Source organism: Furipterus horrens, unplaced genomic scaffold, assembly GCF_987537825.1.
Source record: "Furipterus horrens unplaced genomic scaffold, mFurHor1.1.pri manual_scaffold_4, whole genome shotgun sequence".
NCBI classification, from domain to species: Eukaryota; Metazoa; Chordata; class Mammalia; order Chiroptera; family Furipteridae; genus Furipterus; species Furipterus horrens.
In genome coordinates, this window is record NW_028327174.1 from 49,632,156 (window position 1) to 49,649,000 (window position 16,845).

General features: G+C 47.6%; 1 protein-coding gene across 1 annotated transcript; it reads right to left on the minus strand.

Annotated features, from left to right (window-relative positions):
* Window positions 1-927: 927 nt before the first annotated feature.
* On the minus strand, window positions 928-7,836 carry RND1 (Rho family GTPase 1). The gene is made up of 5 exons (XM_090273095.1): window positions 7,587-7,836; window positions 6,714-6,801; window positions 3,927-4,036; window positions 2,946-3,080; window positions 928-2,025 (listed from the first exon to the last, which is right to left on the minus strand). The coding sequence occupies exons 1-5, from the start codon at window positions 7,704-7,706 to the stop codon at window positions 1,780-1,782; spliced, it is 699 nt and encodes a 232-aa protein (XP_090129221.1). The 5' UTR covers window positions 7,707-7,836; the 3' UTR covers window positions 928-1,779.
* Between the last annotated feature and the right edge of the window lie 9,009 nt (window positions 7,837-16,845).

A 16,845-nucleotide genomic window follows, 5' to 3' on the forward strand; every position in this document is an offset into this window, starting at 1 on the left:
GCCTTCTGGCTGTGTGACCTTGGGCACACTAACTAAGCTCTCTGAATCTCAGTTGTCTTGTCTGTAAAATGAGGTAGGTAGTACTCCATAGGAATACATAACATATAAAGAACTCATAAACGTTTCTGATCCACAGTAAACATTTAACAAATGTTAGCTATTATCATTTATGAGGTTAAATGTGATAATGTTGGTAAAGCTATCAGCACAGTGCTGAGCACACAGTAAGTACTAAATACCTAGTAGCTTGCTCTTTCCAGTACACTATGAAACTTGGAAAAAAGAGCTGTAAGTCACTGAAGAGAAAGGAAGTTAAGGCCCCTGAGTTGCCATCAACAGGTAATGGAATTGGAAAATCAAGAAAGCAGGAGACATCACTTCTCTGAACTCAGAGAAGACCAGAACCCTAGGAACCTCCCAAACTTGGTTCGTTCTATCCACCTGCAAGGGGTTGCGATCTCAGCAGCATGGATACTGATTTCACCAAACCTCTCTCTCCTCTAGATTCTCTAGGGCAGTGGTTCTCTCAACCAAAAGTGATTTTGCCCCAGGGGACACTTAGCAATGCTTGAGAACATTTTTGATTGTGGCAACTGGAGGGTGGTGCTACTGCTATCTAGCAGGTAGAGGCTAGGGATGCTGCTAAACCTCCTCCAATGCACAGGACAGCTCCCACAACAAAACCTTATCTAGTCTAAAATGCCATTAGTTCCAAGGCTGAGAAACCCTGCTCTCGGGCTAAGGAGATCTTCATGGGCTTAGTAGGACTTGTGTGAGGTTGGGAGTAGAGGGAAGAGATCCTAGTTGGAAGCGTCAGGGAGCAGTGGAGGCAACCACTCTGCAACCCACAGAAAGGGCCCTAGGGCAGCTTTTTCCTTATTATCAATGACCAAAAGAAACAGAAAGAAATTAAGAAAATGGAGCCAATTTCTTTATATGTGTTATATTTTTCATTAATAAATAGGTTTTCTTCTTTAAACACAGAACATGTAACAGATTGAAACACCCCCCTCCCCCCATTCCAAAGACAAGAGTCTATAAAACAAATGCCAGCTGTACTGCCCTAAGGGCAGAAGAAGTCTGGTGACCCCCACCCAGCCCTGCCTTCTGCAGCACCACCACCCCCACACTGCAAGAGAAGGGGGCCTGGGGCTTCTCCCTTGGACCCTGGGGACTTAGGTGAGAAGCATATGAATGTATGATGTCACCTCTCCGTGAGGCATGGGCTATGCAGAGGTGAGGTTTCCTTCTCATTGGCCCTGACCAGCTCCTGCCCTTCTGGTTTCAGTTATGAAGCACCTGGGCTCAGCTCCCAAGGGAGCTGCCTCATGGCTTCCCCACTCTCCACTCCTCCATGGCCTCCTCAGAGGGGAGGGGAAGGGCTCAGGAACCCCTCCCATCCCCTGGCCTGCATGGAAACGCTGGGTGGAAGAGGCATGATGCTGAAGGTGAGGCTCCTGCAGGCCCCTGAGCCCATGAGGCCAGCATGCCCCCCAGACCCCTACACCTTTCCTTCCTCTGGAGAGCAGGGCACCTGGGCAGCCGCCCCCTCCACCACCTAGGGCCTGGCTTGGGGTGTGATGGTTCCTTCTCAGTGTCAGGTCCTCAAGCTGGGCCTGGCTCTTTCCTCATCTTGTTCTTGTCTCCTTCCAAGCCCTCGCCATGGCCATCTGAAAAACTCATTGTCCAGTGTCCTAAATTGTCTCATCCTCCCTCTCCCCGCGCCTCTGCCACCCAAGGGAGGAAGTGGGAGGTTGTCTCCCCTCTCCGACCCCCAGTTCACATAATGGAACAGCTTTTGGCCTTTTCCTTCTTGAAGGTAGAAGAGATGAGTTCAGAACGACTGGGGAGGTGGAGCAGTCGCTTGGAGAGGCTTCGGACAGGGCTCTTCGGGGGCAGCGGGCTGGGCTTATTCAGACACACCATGGATGCCATCCGGAAGATGCTGTGGACACTCTTCTCTGAGGTGAAAGCCGAACCTTCCAGGTAGATTTCCGCACCCAGCTGCTTGGCTATTGCACAGCCCTGCAAGGGAGAGGGGAGTGAGGTCACTGATTGATGCAATGGTCCAAAATGGCTCTGAAACACTGCCTCCTATGGTCAGTGGTATTCCTCTGGACTCCTCCATGGGACCCAACTGCCAGTCTCCCACCACCACCCTCTGCTAATTATTTCCTGAAGGTGAAGCCTGACAGCGCCTCAGAATCACCCAGGACACTTTTAAAACCATACTGACACCAGAGTAAGTCAGTCAGAATTTCTGGTGATATGGCCAGGGCATTAGTATTTTTAAAAGCTCCCCAAATTAATCTAATGTGAAACACCAGTTTAAAGAAATGAACCTGGCCCTGGCTGGTGTGGCTTGGTGGATTGAGTGCCGGCCTGCAAACCAAAGAGTCGCCAGTTCAATTCCCAGTCAGGGCACATGCCTGGGTTGCAGGCCAGGTCCCCAATTGGGGGTATGTGAAAGGCAACCACACATTGATGTTTCTCTCCCTCTTTCTCCCTCCCTTCCCCTCTCTCTAAAAATAAATAAGTAAAATCTTTAAAAATAAATAAATACAAGAAATGAACCTTTACTCCTATGTGCGTAAGAAACTATCCAGTAATTATCCAGAGTGACTCTATAGATATGGAGTCAGGAATTCTAATAACCACCCTTCATGATTCTAATGCAGGTGGCGCCCAACTAACAATCTGAGGGACACTGACACACACAGGAATAGCTCCCCCGCCAACCTACATCATAAATCTGAGTAAATGGGTACCACTTCTATCCAGGGGACTAGTTGCTGATTATAGATGGCTCCCCAGAATACCAAGTCTCTCTTGCCATAGTGAATTTGAATAGGGTCACATTTCAAGTCCTCTACCTACAGCCTTCTCCACCCCACCCCACCCCAATACACAATGGTGCACGTGTGCACACACACACACACACACACCTGCTCGTATGAGATGGGTGCCTGCTTCTGGTGGGAGAGCTCCATCAGAGTACTCAGGTCTGTCCGCAGGTCTGTCTTGCAGCCAATAAGCAATACACGGGTACTGGGACAATAATCTAGGATTTCCGTCCTCCACTGAAGAGCCATGCAAGAAGATTGGGGGAAGGAAGAACGAAGGTCAGAGGCTGGCGGATGCCCAGAGAAGCCCAGTTGGCAACATCACATGCACCACACAGCTTATCACCAGCCCAGCCATCCCTGAGTCACAGCATCGCCACTGCACTAATTACATCATCTTCCTGCCATGAGGCCTTTGGGGCCACAGGAACGCTGACCCAAGAGTCTGTCCCTTCATTCAACAGTCCAGTCACCAGAGAAAGCACAAGGGTAAATCTCTTCCCACTCTCTGCCAAGCATATGGGGCCTGGATCTGCCCCCTCAATCCTTTCAAAGGGCTCCACAGGTCCAGAAAGCAAGGAGGAAGCCAACCGGTCTCTTCCCAAGAGCCTTCTCAGAAACTGGGCTAGTTCCACAATGTAAACTGGGAATCGTCAGTATGGTTAGACCTTGCCAGTCAGACCTAGGCATTTCCTACCAGCAGTTCTGCTCAGGCTTGCCTGGCTTGTCCAGTCCCAGTGGACCTGGGATCAGGGTCTGTAGAAGCTGCCTCCAAAAGACCGCATTCCTGACCTTCAAACCACATTACCAAAAGGTTCTTTGGCTCTCAACCCTTCGCCTCCAGAGTCTTCAATACCACCCTTCCTTGCTGGGCATTTGGTAGAGCAGTATGGGACAGGGGCAGAAGATCTGGGTTCTAGTCTCAGAGCTGTAGCTGATAGTGTAGCCTTAGGCAAATTTCTCCTTTCCCTGGCCTTAGTTTCTTTCTGTTACACATGAGGGGATTAAATGATAAGGTCCCCACCCAAGATTCCCTTTTGTTCTCAAGTTGAGCTAGAGATTGTAAAGTTTATCCAGACTTACCTTCTTGAGTGCACTGTCCACTGTCTCTGGACGGCTGATATCAAAGCATAGTAATACTGCGTCGGAGTCACTGTAGCAGAGTGGACGGACATTGTCATAGTAAGGAGATCCTATTATGAGGGAGACAGAGCTGATGATGAGCCACGGCATTTTCCCTGCCCTATAGGCCTAAGCCCAAAGAGCCCTGGGAATACCATTCTTGGCCCCTTAGGTTAGTTGGCCCCACCCATCTCCCAGGGGAACCTGCTGCAGCTGGAAGCTTGGGATCTGACCACATGCCAAAAGGCAGAACAAGAATATCATCTTCCTTAGCCCTGAAAAAAGGAAAGGAGGCAAAATACAAAAGGGATAGAGCATAATTTGACCCTGTCTTGGTCTCCTACTGTGAGCTTAATTTAAGGTCTCCCAGTTCTCTGAGTCCCAGAGGAGGGTACTCCCACCCCTGCAGAGACCAAGGTTTGTTTAGGGTCTCCTCCTCTCTAGAATCTGCCTACTGCCCAACCTCTGCTCCAAGGTTCTCCCCAATAAAGAAACAAACCTGCCTGTTATATAACCAGCTGCCCTGCTTCTTTGCCATGGGGTCAGAACTCTAAGAGGCTGGTAGAGATTCAGCGCCCCGCTCCTCCTCCACCCAAATCAGCTTATACTGAAAAGGGCAAAAAAAGAGCTGCAGCCCCTGTCCCCCAGATCTCAGGGAGACAGTCTCAAAGACAGCAGCATCAATAGCTGGAGGTTTTGAGGCTCCAGTATGGGTCCTTCACTGGGAGGGCAGCAGGGAACACAGACCCAGGTGGTCTCATATGGGAGAATGCTAGGAGCTGAGACTGCCCCCCTCCACCCTGGGAAGGAACAGTAGCAGATTTGGAACCCAGACAAGCCGTGCTCAGAATAGCAAACAGCCCCCCTCCCTGCACCACAATCGCCATGGAAACTGGGGGGAATCCAAGTGGGGTGGGGGTTGGCTGTTAAAAAAAAAAAGAGTGAAGGGGAGTTGGGATAGCTGTGTGCTCCTTCAGCAGTCTGTCCCCTTCCCCTCTCACAGGTGGGGTTTCATCATGGCAGCACTGAGCAAAGAGAGCACTGAGCAAAGGGGGCACTGCAGCACTGGGGAGGGGGAGGGGAGGACGCCACCATTCTGGCTCCAAGCAATCCCCCTCCCCTAAGACCTGCAAGTGAATAACGCAAATAATGCGAACAGGCTCCACCCTGGCCCCAATGCTGGGAAGCCCCATCCCACAATTGGCTGCCACTTCCTCTTTCCTTATGGGCATCTGGTTGGAAAGAGGGAGTTTGAGGCTGACTGATAGCCTGCATCCTTTTATAAATTGAGGGGCTGGAGATGCGACACGGGAAAGAGAAAGCATCTTGCTGGTTTTCCATTATCTGGGTTGGGATTCAAGGGCTGCGTTCTGACTGTGGGAGGAGGGGGGAAACAGCGGGAAGTGGTGGTGGCAGGGGAGTGGCGCTTTGGGGCGGTGGTCGTGAGAAGAGATGAGCTGCAGTAAGGTTCTGGGAAGACTGAAAGGTGGGCAGGGTACGGCAGATGCAAGAGCATACATCATGCAGCTAGCTGCATTCCAGTCAGATCCAGCCAGCACAGCACAGCCTAGGATAGTCAGAACCCTGCCTCCCAGCCCCTGGAATTGCAGCGAAGAAAGCCTAGCACGTTGAGGAATTTTGTTTCTGCTTTCTTTTGTTTTGGGGAGGGGGTGTTCTCATTTTGTGTATCCATCCCCTCCCCGACCCCAAATCTTTTAATCTTTTCAGACTTCAAAACTGGATCATGGGAACAACAGCTCTTTGGAGGAGCAGGACAGCATATTTATTGCATGTAACAGGAAACCCCTAGTGATTTATATAGTTCCTCGTTAAACTTGGCCTGAATATGCATAGTTAGAGTGGAGCAGATTTTATTTTCTTTCTCCTATTCCTAGTTTTTAGTCCTTAATTATTACTCTGAACCCAGTCTATTTAAAAAGGACTAGGGTAAAGAGATAATGGTAAGGGATCAGAATCAATGCAAGCAAGAATAGCCAAACACTGAGGGTTTAGGGTTGAGAGGCTGGAAAAATATCGCTTCCTACATTCCAGAAAGGACACTTCTACCCCAGGCCAGTGCCAGGGAAAATGGTCAGAGCCAACACTCCCCCTTCTCCCACCTCTATGACAATGTGACTCTGCCCCATATTAAGCTGTCTGCCCCACCCTCCAAAGCATGGATGATGCATCACTTCAGCCCTGAGCTGCAGCAATATGACGAGTGGAGCTGAGCTGAGCTGCGGCAGGCAGAGAGCAGTGGCCCAAGATGGAATGCAGGAGAGAAAACTGAATCAAGAGCAGTACTTCCCCCAAAGCAGGCTTGTCTCCCTGCCTCAACCACAACTGCCTCCAGCAGCACTACCTTCTGCTTTATTTGGCTTTGCGCTGGGGCAGTAAAGGCTGTGTGTGTGGTGGCAGGGACTGAAAATGGAGGAGCCCTGTCTAACTGCCCCCAAGGAGTATTCAGGGGTTCATTCACCTCTCCATCCAGCCTTCTGAAGAATGGAGACAGACCCAGAGAAATGAGTGGCTTCTGGGGTTCATCCATTCTGCACCTCTGGACTGGCCAACTGAGTTGACCAGGCCCCTCCCCCTACACCCAACCAAGGAATCTTCAGGTCCCCTTCTTTCAGTTTCCTGGCAAGTATCCTACTCCTCCCCATCAAAGAGGAAAACAATTTCTAAAAAACAGCAGCTACAGCAGCCCAGTAGAGATGGGAAGGGGGCATTTGGGAACAGCAGTCTTACCTGAGGTGTCCCAGAGACTAAGCTCCACTCTCTGTTCCTCTGTCTCCAAGCAGGCTGTGTAATTCTCAAACACGGTGGGTACATACGTCTGTGAAAAGAGAGGAACTATTCACACCCAGGGCCCTTCTGCCATCTGGTTAGTACTGCCTACACAAGAAGCCACATACCCTAGTGAGATACTAAAGTGGCCAGAGGGGATACCTGGGGCAGGAAGGATCCCATGGGACAGGAGGCAGGGGTATGTAGAGGCACAGGCACTTTGTCCCATCAAATTAAGAAATAGGAATGACTTCCAGCCAGGAACAAGCTCCCATATTTTAGATGGTCAGGGATGGCCACACACACACACACACACACACACACACACACCTCGCATCCTCAGCTTTGTCTGTCTCCCAATTTTAAAGCCACAGCCCATTCCAGCTCTTCAGTCTTCTCCCCACCAGCCCCCCGGACCAGCAGAGCAGCAGAAACGGACAGCAGAAGACTGCCTGGAGCCGGGCTCACAGCATCTTTGAGATTGGGGTGAAGGGGCGAGCAGGTATTGCATCAATAAACACCAGATTCTCAAATGCCTTCGGGTCCCTTTCCAGAGAGCAAACTCCAGGATGAAGGGAGGTAGGAGGGGATTTGATTGGGGCCTATGGGTGAAGAGGTGAGGAGGAGCCAGCGGGGCGGCAGAAGTGGAACAGGTCTCAGGGGGAAGCTAAGGCAGGGCGGTCCTCCAGCCAGAAAGAGGCTGAGGGTGGAGTGGGGTGAGGTGGGGAAAGGAGAGGCAGCTCCCCTGGGTAGGTGGGGATCTACTCTGGGGCAGCGGGTGGGGGGCAGGCAGGCAAGGAGAAAAGCTGGCCAGGGGGCGGACTGGCAGCTTACCTCGGGATAGCAGTCCTTCGCTAACACCTGTAACATCGCTGTCTTCCCGCACTGCACGTCTCCCACGAGAACGAGCTTACATCTAGCCACGACTGGCTGGGGAGCCCGTCTTTCCTTCATGGCTGCAGCCTCCGTGGGACTTGGACTCGGGTTCAGAGGGGAGAGGGTTGAGCCAGGTGCGTCTCAGTCCACAAGCCCGGGCGAATTCCCTGCCTCGCAGCAAATGAACAGGAGGCCAGCACAGCCCCTTTATATCTACCTGGATAAGCCAATCACAAGAGGAGGTGGCCTCTGTCAGGGCCAATCCCTGAGGTGGGATCCCCTCCAGCAGCCAATGGTAGGAGGATCTGAGTCAGCTCCCTCTTTCTCCCTTCCCTTTCTCTTAAAGCGGCACCGTTGCTTCCTCTGAAAGGGGATTCCCACGATTTACATTTGTATTAGGGAGGGGGGAGGGGACTTGAGGCAAAATGTAATGGTCTTGAGTGTCCACCAATTAGTGTCAAAAACAATAAACTAGCCATGAACGCAGAAAGTGAGGTCAAGCTGGGGTCCCAGAAGGAAAGGACCTGCGTAAACTATAGACAGGTGGCACCCCCAGAGTGGGGGTGGGGACAGAGATCTCTCACCTCTTTGTTCCCTCTAATCCTTATCCAAACCAGTTCCCACTGGGTTTCTCCTCCCAGAATTTTCTGTTCTACCCCTTTAGCAGCTCCTGCTGTTCCTCTTTCAATTCCGGAGTCTGTTTCTCAGGAATCACCTTCTCTGTGAATAAATAAATAGGAAAGCCTTCCCACATCATATGGAAAAACCCCACAGAGCCCCTGACCCAGAGATGAGCAGAGAGAAAGCAATGAGAGAGTCTGGCAAGTGAAGTTGGGAGAAAAGATGAGAACAAAACAAACAAAGTTGCTGTCTGTTCGGCCAGAAACCTCTCACCCCATGCCTGGCAGGAGCTGCTTAGGGGTGTTTGTTCTGCTGCCTGGGTTCAGCTTCCTGGATGAATCAGGCACACGTCCAGCTCCAGGTGACACTTACTGATGCTGACACATTGCATGTGTCACCTGATTGAAGTCCAGACTGGACCTGGGACTGTAGGATTAGAAAACTGGAGGGCAACCTAAGGTTTAGATGAGCTGCATAACTGCCTCCTATATAACCTGCCCCTCAGAGCCATTGCAACTTACGGCACCAATCCACTAGACAGAACCATGGGATATAGACAACTGGAATAACACTGCTTATTCAGGAACCAAGACAGCCCAAATAAGGCATTCTGGGGATCAGGGATTAAAGTAATTAGCCCTGGCCCATTTGGCTCAGTTGGTTGGGCAACATCCTGCAAACTGAAAGGTCGCAGGTTCGATGCCCTGTCACTGCTCATGTCTGGGTAGCAGGTTCCGCCCCCCAGCCCCAGCATGTGTAAGAGGCAACCGATTGATGTTTCTCTCTCATATCAATGTTCCTCTCTCTTTCTTTCTTTCTTTCTTTCTTTCTTTCTTTCTTTCTTCCTTCCTTCCTTCCTTCCTTCCTTCCTTCCTTCCTTCCTTCCTTCCTTTCTTTCTTTCTTTCTTTCTTTCTTTCTTTCTTTCTTTCTTTCTTTCTTTCTTTTTCTTTCTCCCTCCCTTCCTCTCTCTCTAGAATCAATAAAGAAAAACAAAATTTTAAGTAAGACTGACTATAAGCAAAAGTGAAAGCACTCCAGAGTTCATCCTTAGGTCCCTTCACTTTGGCAAGCCCAGCGCCTCTGGGGCATGCCCTGGGTCTTGTTCCACCTGAGTTTAGTCTTAATTCACTATCATTGCTGCCCCACCCAGGGATATTTTCCCTGTTGTAAAGGCTGTTTAAACGCCTTCCCCAGACCCCAAAGGGACAGATTTCTAAGGGTGAGATTTCCAATACCCATCATAGACAGGAGAATGGGCAGTATTTGAAAACGTAGCCTTGTCAGTGTGTCTCTTGCCAAATCCTGTGGCATCCAAGTTCACAGTCCATATTTGTCTGAGAGCTCTGAGGCCAAGTCTGCACTGTCCTCTACCCATCAGGCCCCCCTGCCAGGGATCAGGAAATCAGCTGAGGGAGCCTCCTGGATAGAAAGAGTTATCCAGGTGCTGCCATCAGCTGGTTACCCTCCTCTTCCAGGCTCTCTAGAAGTTTCTCCTCCCTACCTCCCCCTCAGGTCTCAGATAATGTTCCATCTATAGAATTTGTCCTCTTCTTTCCCTTTTTCAGCAGACTGACAGCCTCTCTGAGCTGCCCAGAAGTATGGTTTGGGAGAGTTCCAGGAACAGCTGTAAGATCATAGCCTGCTTCAGCCTGAGTCCTTTCCCTGAGCCTTGACTTTTCCTCCCATTCCCCACCTTCAGTCTCCTCTGGATTCAGTTCTCAAGGTACAAGTGGGACTCCTATACATCCTGTTAACCCTTAACTGGGTCCCCTCCAGTGAGTTCCCCCATGTTCTCTACCAGCATTCCCCGACATACATGCCCTCCTCCAGCCATTTCAAATTAAAAAAAAAAAATTCAGTGTAAGTAAAAACTGTTCTTGCTAGGCAAACAGCTTCCCCTGGCTTCTAACAAGATTGCCATTCCTGAGCTCCCCTGAGATGGCATTCTGGAAGCTGGAGCTGCACTGATCATTCCCCACCCCCCGCACCCCCATGGCTGAATTTCAGGGTAGGGCAGCCGAAAGCCTGGGCTGTGGGACAGAGCAGCCCCCATCACCATTGATTCTCAAGTTTTCTCTGAACATACAAGTGAGTCACATGTTTATGAGTTGTGACAGGAAAATTGGTATGAGTTTGTGTTAGGTCAGAAGGCAGTGTGGCCACATGAAAAGAAGATGGAGCCAAAGGTCAGCAAGTCTAGATGTTCGACCCAGCTCTGCCTTTAACAAGCTGTGCATTTGGTAAGTCACTTTCTTCTCCGCGTCCATTTCCCTGAATGTAATACAAGGGATTTGTACTAGAGAAGGGGTTTTTAGCCTTTCTCTTTTTTTTTTTAGCAGTTAGACTCCCTCCCCCAAGTCTGTTTAAACCTCTTTCAAGTGTCTTTATTTTAAAATCCATAACCACAGTGCTGGCTGCTGTGGCTCAGTGGATTGAGCACAGTCCTATAGATCAGAGGACTACTGGTTTGATTCCTGGTCAGGGCACATACCTGGGTTGGGGGCCAGGTCTTCAGCTGAGGGCATGTCCCCAGTTGGGGCTGTGTGGAAGGCAACCAACTGATGTTTCTTTCCCTCTCTTCCTCTCTCCTTTCTCCTCTCTCTAAAAATAAATAAATAAAATCTTTTTAAAAAATCCATAGCCACAGTAATAAATTCACAAGATGGCTCTTTCCTGTCAAGACCAAAAGTGTTTAAAACAAGTTGAAAATGTTATCCTAAGGTAAAGGAAGACCTAAGGTAAAAAAAGTTAGTCACGAAAGATCACATATGGTGCCCTGGTTATTGTGGCTCAGTGAATTGAGTGCTGGCCTGCAAACTGAAAGGTCATGGGTTCGATTCCTAGTCAGGGCACATGCCTGGGTTGCAAGCAAGAGGCAACCTGTAGATGTACCTCTTATACATCGATGTTTCTCTGATGCTCTTTCTCCCTTCCTCCCCTTCTCTCTAAAAATAAATAAAATAAAAAGACACATATTATATGGTTCCATTTGTATGAAACTTCTAGAGTAGATAAATCCAAAGAAACAGAAAGTAGATTAGGGGTTGAGGGAATGGAGAGTGTCTGCTTTTTGGGGTGATGAAAATCTAAATTTGATTGTGGTGCTGGTTGTAAAAGTCTGTGAATATACTAAAAACCACTGGATTGTCCAGTTTAAATTGGTAAAATGTATGGTGTGTGAATTATATCTTGATAAAGCTGTTACTGCTTTGAAAAATAAGGTCATAATTCCAAATCTTTTTATACAATCCCCTTCAACTTTTTTTTTTTTTTTAAAGCTTTTTTATTTTTGGTGTGGAAATTTGCAAACATTTTAAGGGGTAGAAAGAATAATATGATGAACCCCTATGTATCCATTATTCAGCTTCAACAATAATTGACCTAATCTTATTTCGTCTGTGTCCCAGCCTACTTCTCCCCATTACACCTCTTGTACTAGACGATTTTAAAACAAATTATAGACATCATATAATTTAATTCATAGATATTTTAGTACTCATCTCTAAAAGAAAAGTACTCTTTTTAAACATAACCACAACACCATTAGTACAACTAAAAATAAATAACTCAGTATCTCCAAGTATCCAGTCAGTGTTAAAATTTCCCTAATTGTGTCATACCTTGATTTATTCAAATCAGAATCTAAACAAGGTCCACGCACTGAATTTGACTGATATGGCTCTTAAATGTCTTTTATTTCATAGGTTTCACCAACCCCTTCCTTTTTTTCTTGCATGTTATTTGTGGAAGAAATTAGGTTGCTTGTTTTATGATGTATCCCATATTCTGGATTTTGCTGATTGCATTTCCATGGTGTTGTTTACATGCAGTAAAGTCCTTTACAAATTAAGTCTTATGCAGTATATCAAAACACGCCCAAAAAAATATGCAAAACAAAATTTCTCTGGTTGAAAAAAAATTGCTCTGGTTGAATCAGAATGAGGGAGTTGAAGAGGGGCTCACTCAACCCCCAGCTCCTGGAACAAACTCCAAGGAACACAGTTTAAAAACCAGTAGCCTAGAGAGAGAGACAGAGACAGACAGACAGACAAACAGAGAAAGAACCACATGTTCAAAGCTCAGGGCTACCCTATCTTTTTTTACTCTGATTACTCTGATAAATTCCTAATCTGGGACAGTGACATAACACACAAAGGTGTTCAGGGTGATAGCAAATTCAAATTCACTCTCTCACCAGAAGGTACACAAGCCCAGTACTTTCTGTGCCCTAGTGATCCTTACAAAGAGCTTCCAGGCTCACTGCCACTTCTGTCTCCCAGGAGTCTGGCAGGGCCAGGCTCATTCTCCTTGTCCCTTAATATGACTCAGGTGCTCCAGTCCTCAGTTCTAAGACATACTCTTCTCAAGACCTCAGAGATCTGTGGCCCCTGTCACTGAAGAACACAGGATCTTTTGATTGGGCATTTTTAGCTGGAGCAGCTACTAGAGTACTAACCAAGCTTAAAGACTCAGTCTCTCTTCAGGGAATTTACATCTACACAGGGAGATAAAGCAAAAGCCTTGAGGTAATGAAAACCAAGTGTAGGAGTGCTGAGGAGGGAGGGGCCCAATCTGGGTAGGTGATTGTGGAAAGCCTATAGTAAAGGGTGGTTTCATCTGGGCCTCAATTCTGACACCAGATTAGTTAGGGGAGAGTATGGATACAGGAAAATGCTAAGCACACCCAAGGACTAAGGAATCAAGCCAATCAACTGAAACAGACATGGGGGGGGTGCAATTTGCCTAAAAACATAATTAGGAAAGGAAATCTGATGCTAAAATAGTATAAAATACACTTCAATTACAAAATATAGGCATTAGTAGTTTGTTTAAGAGAAAAACCACTGGCCTAAAATGGTGTTACTCATGCTAAAAGCCCATGATACCAAACCTAGATTTAATGCCTGATCTAATTACGGTTTCAATCTCTCTCAGAAATGGTATCATAATCAACCAGGCTGGACTTTTCTGGTCAACACCAATGAAGCAATCTGTCATGTGGGCCCTCTCCATCCCCTCCTGCATAGAAAAAAGAGGCAATCTGCATAATACAAACCCTTCCCATTCTCTCCACCAACTTCCCCCAAGAAAAAGCTGTTCCAGCCCTCAAATAATCCTTTCTTTTCTTTTGTTAATAGCTGCCTTCCACAACCCTTCTTCCTATAAAAACTTTCTCTTTTGTACAACCCCTCCTCCTAGCACCTTCTAGTTGCTTGATGGGGTTCTGTCTGATTCATGAACTGCTCAAGAAAGCCATTTAAACCTCCAAAATCACTCAGTGGAATTCTGTTTTTTAACAAGTTTTCAGAATACATACAAGTATACCTATATGTAGTTTATGATTGTCAATGCTCTCCAGCCAAAGACGACCAGTAAATACCAGTAGTTGAACAAAACTGAGTTTGTGGACCCATTTCAGCAAGGAGAACACATGCCATGGCAGAACTGTGGAGCGTCCAGCAGGGTGTTAGAAAGGACTTAGGATTTGGACTTCCACTTGCTGATTTGAAGAGAGGCTTTGCTCTAGGTTGGATGCTATCAGGAAATTGGGCACCTTAATAATTTTCTTCCAGAAGGGCAGAGAAATGAAGCAGAATGAAAGCTGTGATAGGTAAAGAAGCAGCAGCCACTCATATTAGCTAGGAAAAGGGGATGTTTAGTCATTTTTGTGGCTTGGACAATGTTCTTATTTTTGTCTGAGTTTAGATGTGACTGCAGAGAGGTCTTGTTCTTGAGCTATTGTTATCATGGTCATACAGTAGCCTTGCTTGATGGTGATATTCTGTGAAATTGTTTCTGTTCCACCAGAGAAAACCAAAGCCTAACTGTGCATGCCAGGCCAATTTCTGGGGCTTTTCCCTTTCTTATGCATCCCTTCTGCTCCTCACCCTGGGAACAGAGTCTGCTGAGAAATTGGAAGGAGGAAAAAAAGCAAAGAGGAGAATTTTCCAGGAAGACTTCCTGGAGGAAGTAGCACTGAGCTATGATACAAAATGAAAATAGGATGCTGAGAGGTGGGCCAGGGTATAGGGAATGTTCTAGGGGAAGGGGAAGGCATGAAAGTAGGAGATAGAGGTCTGGGAAAGGACCAGTGAATGTCTGTGTATGTGTGCGAGTAAAGGTATTTATAGGAGGAGAAAAGATCCCCATCTTTAAAAAGGCAACCTGAGTTAGACTAAGAATTAGGAAGAAAGTATGAAGATGGCTGAGGACGGGCAGGAGGGGAAACAGAGGGAGGCAGTAGTAAAGATAATGGTCCAAAGAAGCCTGTGTTCTGTCTGGTTCAGGCTGAGCCCAGAGGTGGGAGTGGGGGGAGCAGAGGAGCAGAAGGTAACCACAGGGCATTTAGCAGCAGCCATACATGATTCAGGCACTTGGAGTAAGAGAGACTGGAGAGACCACAGCATGCAGGCCTTCCTGCCTTCTCTTGCCACCTCTCAGGGTTTGGTCAAGACCAAGGTGACCACTTGTGCGGTAAGTGGTAGGGAGTACTCATGCTAAGGGGAATTCTAAGGGAGGGAAGGACCTTAGAGACATGGGAGTCAGCTGGGAAATGATGTGGACCCTGAGCCAGACCTACTTCCTTTCCAGTTTTCCAAGTCCATACACTCCCTCATTCGCTCACATAGAGACCCCCTACACACACCCTCCTCCCCGCTCTCTGTCCTTCTGCTCACCCTTCATTACAACCTCCCTGGGGATCTTTGTGCTTCTACTCTCCTGGGCCCCTCCAGGAGGTCCTTCTTTATCTGACAAAGATCAAGATATGAATATCACTCTCCCCCTGCCGGCCCCCAAATTTCTTGCCAGCAAAAGTAAGGCAAATCTGTTATGGTAGGAAAATGATTATAAGGAGATATTGTTTCTTTATTTCTAAATGGCTAGATTAAAAACAAAGACAAGAGCTCTGACCCTGTGGCTCATTTGGTTGGGCATCTTTCTGCAACATGAAAAGTCTGCGGTTCAATTCCCAGTCAGGGCACAACCCTGGGTTACAGTTGGGTTCCTGGTCAGGATGGAAGGCAACTGATCAGTGTTTCTCTCTCACATTTTAAGTCTTTTTAAAAAATTAAAAAATAAAAACAAACAGGAAAGTACATAGGTTATGTCCATCCTCTGCTTAAGTCTTCCTGTGGGGTCAAGTCCACTTTGAAAAAATCTAACTGGTTACTCTGCCTCATAGAGCCATAAGTGACCTGCCATTGCCCCCTGCTTGACTTCATCTCCTACATTCTTCCTTGTTCACACTGTGCTTCAGTCATATTCCTCCAATAATGACTTTCAAACCTTTCTGTCTTCAAGACATAGTCAAAAATACATGTTATATCACAACCCAAAACTCTTACACACTCACACTTTATATACATGCATACATATCATATTCACACACACACATGTATTTATACTGAAATTAAAGTTTCCCAAAACATTTGTCTTTCCTAGATACAAGGTCCTCTGATTATACTCAGGGCCTTGTTACTGCTTTCCCTCAGCCAGGAATGCCCTTCTCCTTGATCATCCCAACTGGCATCTTTTCACCCATTAGATCTCAGGTTAAGTGTCACCTGTGCAGAGAGGTCACCTAGACTAAAGTGGTCATTCTCTTCCATGTTCACTGCTATTTGTCACTATGATATTATTCTTCTGAGTTATGCTTTTTGTTTACCTATTTCTTGTTGACTGCCCTCCTCCACTCTGATTAGATGAACTTGGTGGGGCAAGGCCATACTGGTATCATGCCCTGCCTTCTATTCAGTGCCTAGAACAGTGCCTGGGGCACAGCCAATGTTCAGCATCAGTAGGTTAAAGGAATGACCCTCATCAAGAAGCTTGGTTTCTTTGGGCCCCAGCATTCTCATCTATACAACACGAGGTTAGACTTGCTCTCTGAGAGGCCTTCCAGCTCTCCCTACAGCCTAGTTTTCCAGGACACTCCCGACAACCAGAGTCCCGCAGTGAGTGAAACAGAGGGTCAGACCGTCGCCTGTTGACCTGTAACACTGTGTCAATAAGCTGAGAGCAAATACTGAAAAAAAGCCTTGCTTCCAGTCTTCTGAAGGCCAAGGGTATAAACGCAGGCACAGAGCAAACAATGGAAAGGCAGAACTGGAGCCAGCGAGACATAATGAAAACAGCCCTGGCAGTGTGCTTCCTGTGCGCTGCACTCTGCATGCACTGTCTCACTCAGTCCTCAGTGCTCTGAGGGTGGAAGAGTGGGTATAGGACACATTAGCATTCCGGCTCAGGAGTCTGCTGGACCAGATTCAAAACCCGACACTTCCAGAAGCAGCACAGGTGCAGAGCACAGACTTGAGCCACACGCTGGTCTGATCTTGGCCCTGTCAGTTTTTAGTTGCATAACCTTGGGAAAATTTTTCAGCCTCTCACTGAGCTTTCTTATGTCTCAGAAGCGGATGGCATTGATTGCATCACCTCATGTCCTCCTAGCCCTTCCTGGGGTTTTGGAATCTTAAGCAAACTGGGAGTCTCCCCTGGGGCTGCCATCCCATCTGACCCTGTGGGGCATCTGACCACATGGGGCTCCTGGTCTCCAGGTACAGCATGCCTCTTGAAAGCTTTGGCTACCCGCATTCA